This window comes from Acyrthosiphon pisum, chromosome A1 (genome assembly GCF_005508785.2).
Source record: "Acyrthosiphon pisum isolate AL4f chromosome A1, pea_aphid_22Mar2018_4r6ur, whole genome shotgun sequence".
Taxonomy (NCBI): domain Eukaryota; kingdom Metazoa; phylum Arthropoda; class Insecta; order Hemiptera; family Aphididae; genus Acyrthosiphon; species Acyrthosiphon pisum.
The window spans coordinates 60,958,741-60,962,995 of record NC_042494.1 but is presented as its reverse complement, the minus strand read 5'-3'; the positions used below and the strand labels follow the sequence as shown (position 1 = coordinate 60,962,995).

The window sequence follows — 4,255 nt, the reverse complement described above, 5'->3', positions numbered from 1 at the left end:
TCAATACCCTGTAAAATACGCCACTGCGTAGTACGTGCTACCCACAACTCACAAGGGCCCAATATTATTTGATATCCTTCTTGAGCCCGGGGCCATGCCTCCCCTGCACACCCGTTAATCCTCACTATTATAGTGAGGTGAGGTGAGGTTGTATGATTCCTATACCTACATGATAAATATTTATTTCTGTTTCAGAATAAACAACAATAATACCAAAAGGCGCCCGCAAGTATGGTCAAAGCCCAAAGGGGCCATTCCCCTCCCCTATGGGAATTATTAAATGCATGTACTTATTGGTATCTATATCACTATATTCTATAACTAATATTAGATTGTTAGTAATTCTTAATTCTTATATTTGCTATATTTTTGATAAAAAATGCAGACGCAGACAGGGGTGGATTAGTAGACATTATCATGACAAAATAATATTTGTTTTGTCATGCATTAATGTCCCTGTCCGTGTGCATAATCAATTTGTGTGCGCCACATAAGACATCTAACATAGTTTAACATGTCTTAAGGCATAAGCGTGGCTACTACTGGGTACATTAATACATTATAATTAAGGTTCGGTTTTGAAGGCAAAATCCTTTTTTTAATAATAATAATAGATGATGAAGTTTTTTTTGCCTTTTTCCTGATTAATGCATTTTTTCCTTTTTCACTTATAATTGCCTTTATTGTGTTTAATTTTCAATTGATTAAATAGTTTTATACGCGAGAAACGTATAAACGGTACCTACAAATTGATAAGATTTTCTGAAGACTGCATTGTCGGCTGTTAATTATTTTTAATGGGTTTTATTGTCGGCGATATTAACTGATATCACTAAATATTTTATCGAGTATTTGGAATGGCCAGTTAATTTAACGTTTATAAAAGTACCGATGCTACCTATCTATAGATTAAAATATGTTCATAATGCATATAATTTATACTTACTATAGGTCAGTCCACCCCGATTACATTTTCTATGTACAAAAATATTTTGTACATACAATATTACAATATTTTGTGATAGTGATTTTTTTTTAATACACACTATTTAAATACACGAATACTAACTATTTAATTTTATAGTACATTTTTTTTGTAATTGCTTTTTTATATAAATTAAATGCTTTTTTTTTTATTTTTCTGATTATATATTATATATACCCCAATTATAATCAATGTAAATTGTATTTTTGTTTGGCAACAGAATCTATTATAAGATTTTACTCAAATGTGAAATGATAGTACCATAATAGTTTAATATGATTCTAGATTCTATATTACGAATTACTTATTTTATATTTACCAATGGCATGTTTTAATATAATTTTAGATTCTGGGTGCTCCGATAAAACTACTTTTTCATTCAAATTTGAGATTAATGATTATGAAGAAACATCTTTCTCTTTTAAATATTATAATATTATAGCAACAAAAGTACATTATGTATTAAGTATTTAAGTGTGTCGGTACCTATATAATATTATTATCGTAGCATTATCTACTACTCATATTACAGCTGTGCCTTATAATATGCATAATAATTACCTATCGTGGTACACTGGTACCAAGCTAACCATCGGTAACCAATTCATGATAGGAAATGCTGAATGAAATAGAAATGTGGGTTCATAATAATAATATAGTTTTATAATTTATTGTGTCCTACGTTAATAGGACGAGTGACGAGTATTGTTGGACGATGTCTATTCTGAGTTCTGGCAATCAGACCATGCTGTTCGAAAATCGAATTGCATCTGATGATGCGATAAATTACAATCTGTTATGTTCATATTTGTAATCGTCGTGAGAGCACAACGTTATAAAGATAATTATCTAATAATAATAACAAATATCATAAAAGACATTTTTGAAGATAGTTCAACTTTTTTTATTCAATTATTTGAGCCTAGGATATTTTAACAATATAATAGGGTGTCGGTGGCCATTGGGCTGGCCAATTAGCTACGTGCCTGCAAAGAATCAAATGTTCAGGATTTGTATAAATAAACATAAACAGACATAAATCAATACACTATAAACATAATAACAAATTTAAATTAGATTTCAAAAGTATAATACTGCATTATTACTATAGGTGCATCCGTGCATGGTGCATCGGACATATTTGGTGGTAATGTACTAATGTGGTATGAATGTATGATTGAAAAAAGGTTGGTACATTTTGGTTAAAATAACTATAGACTTTAAACTTAGCATAAGGTCTATGAAAATAACCTGACCGTTTGCAATCCCCTAAATAAATATTATGCCTATTGCCTTTATATTTTGTGAATATTGTGGGTATTATAACAGTTATAATACCCACAATATTATAGTTACTATAATAATTTTCTATAGATAATCGTCAGTCACTTACTTTCGTCGCTAGATGGCACTGCCGTATACTATATTAAATATTTCATTGTCAGTCCGATTGTATGGTTAAACCATAAAGTAATATTACTCTATGGGTTGAACGAATCCACAGGCTGCGGCTGAAGTAAATTTTACTCAGTAAAATACATAAATACAGGAATAGAGAAATTGTATTGCATTATAAAACAAATCATTATACATTTTAGTTTACGTCACGAATAAAATATATTTTCTTAATTCGTGGTTTACGTGAATACCTGATATTATACAGTATGCACTCCGTCTGACACTCTCCGTCAGTCTAACGATAATGTAGAAAAATCATTCCACTATCTACTTTAAACTCCTTTACCAAATTTTAAAGGGGGACAAATTTTGGATCTCAGATAATTTCATTAAATTTTCATACTTATAGACAAGGCTGGGCATTAACGAGTTAAAAAGTTAAAGTTAAGTTAATAAGTTAATTTTATATTAACTTTTTAACTTAACTAGTTAATTTTGGCTTTTCATTAACTTAACTGTTAACTTACTAAATTTCTTTTTTAACTAACGTGAAATTAACGAGTTAATTTTTCATTTCAAGAAGTAAGTTAAGTTAATTTATTTTGTTTTTAATTTTATCATATTTCACTACTTCAGTATATTTCGTTTTCATGTCAATAAATATTTACCATGAATTGTTTAAAGTAAAAAAAGTATATAATTCGAATTTAACTAATATGGAAACACTGTATAAAATATAAACACTATAATCTATAATTTAGTTTTGGGTTGGAAAAAAATTAAGTACGTTAGCGTTGTATAAACAAATTAACTTTTTTTTAACTTAATAAAAAGTTAACAAAAAGTGTGTATTAACTTTTAACTTAACTGAGTTAACCTATAGTTAAATTAACTTTTAACTTTTAACTTTTTGTTATTGGTGCATATTAACTTAACTTAACTGAGTTAAAAAAAATCATTAACTTGCCCAGCCTTGCTTATATATATTAGATCGAACCATCTAACATAAGTCATAATAATGAATTCAGAATTTAAAATATAAATTAAACGAGGGCCAGGCCACATATTACCATTCTGCTCACGATTAAATATTAAATATATGTACCTACACCAAATGAATGCATAAATACATTAAATAATGAACGTTATATTATGTAAGGCTATTGTAATAAATCAATATAATGACAGTTGATAAAATATAATAAAAATAAATAGCAATATATCTATGTATTTAAGTGGCCTGCTTAAAATAAAGTTAGGTACCTTGGCCCTCACAAAGGTAAAAAACATTATAACATTGTATAAAACATTAATTGGAATAATAAAAGAAATAAAAGAAATAATAGAAATAATAATATATTATATAAAGTTATTAATATTGTTATAGTAATTAATAATTTAAATTTTCCCTCCAAATGTGTAAACCAATCAGAAGGCAGGATTTAATCATGGGTTTTATTTCGTGTGCAGAATGGTAATATGCGGCCGGGCCGTTCTCTGTCTCCTTATCGCTATTCTCTATTTCTCTAACCATGTGTATTGTATAATCGAAGACCGTGTGCCAGACCTAATAACCTAAGACCGGCGTGGTATTGCGTATCGTTATCACAAAAAATCATTATATTATCACAGATTATATTAAACTTGATTTATAAACTAAATTAAACCAAGTTAACTAATAACTTAAGTAATAAACTATTAAATCTGTGCTACCTATAAAGTTCGAATCTTGTAATAACATTTAATGATTTTACATTTTCATTATAATACCTAATTACACAATACATCTAAGTCTAGTGTCTAACTTTATTACTTATAGTCCACCGTTTTATAGTATATTTTAAATTTGTTTATATTATATATAGTAAGATC

The 4,255-nt window shown here is 28.1% G+C and overlaps 1 protein-coding gene across 2 annotated transcripts in view; it reads left to right on the top strand.

Moving 5' to 3' along the window:
* Window positions 1-216: 216 nt before the first annotated feature.
* Window positions 217-4,255, top strand: part of LOC100169153 (transmembrane protein 70 homolog, mitochondrial) — a 6,849-nt gene continuing 2,810 nt past the window's right edge. The window contains exons 1-2 of one of the 2 annotated variants that reach the window (XM_029486138.1): window positions 217-296; window positions 4,249-4,255. In XM_029486138.1, the coding sequence (XP_029341998.1) occupies window positions 232-296; window positions 4,249-4,255 (72 nt within the window). In that variant the 5' untranslated portion in view covers window positions 217-231. 2 annotated transcript variants of the gene reach the window in all.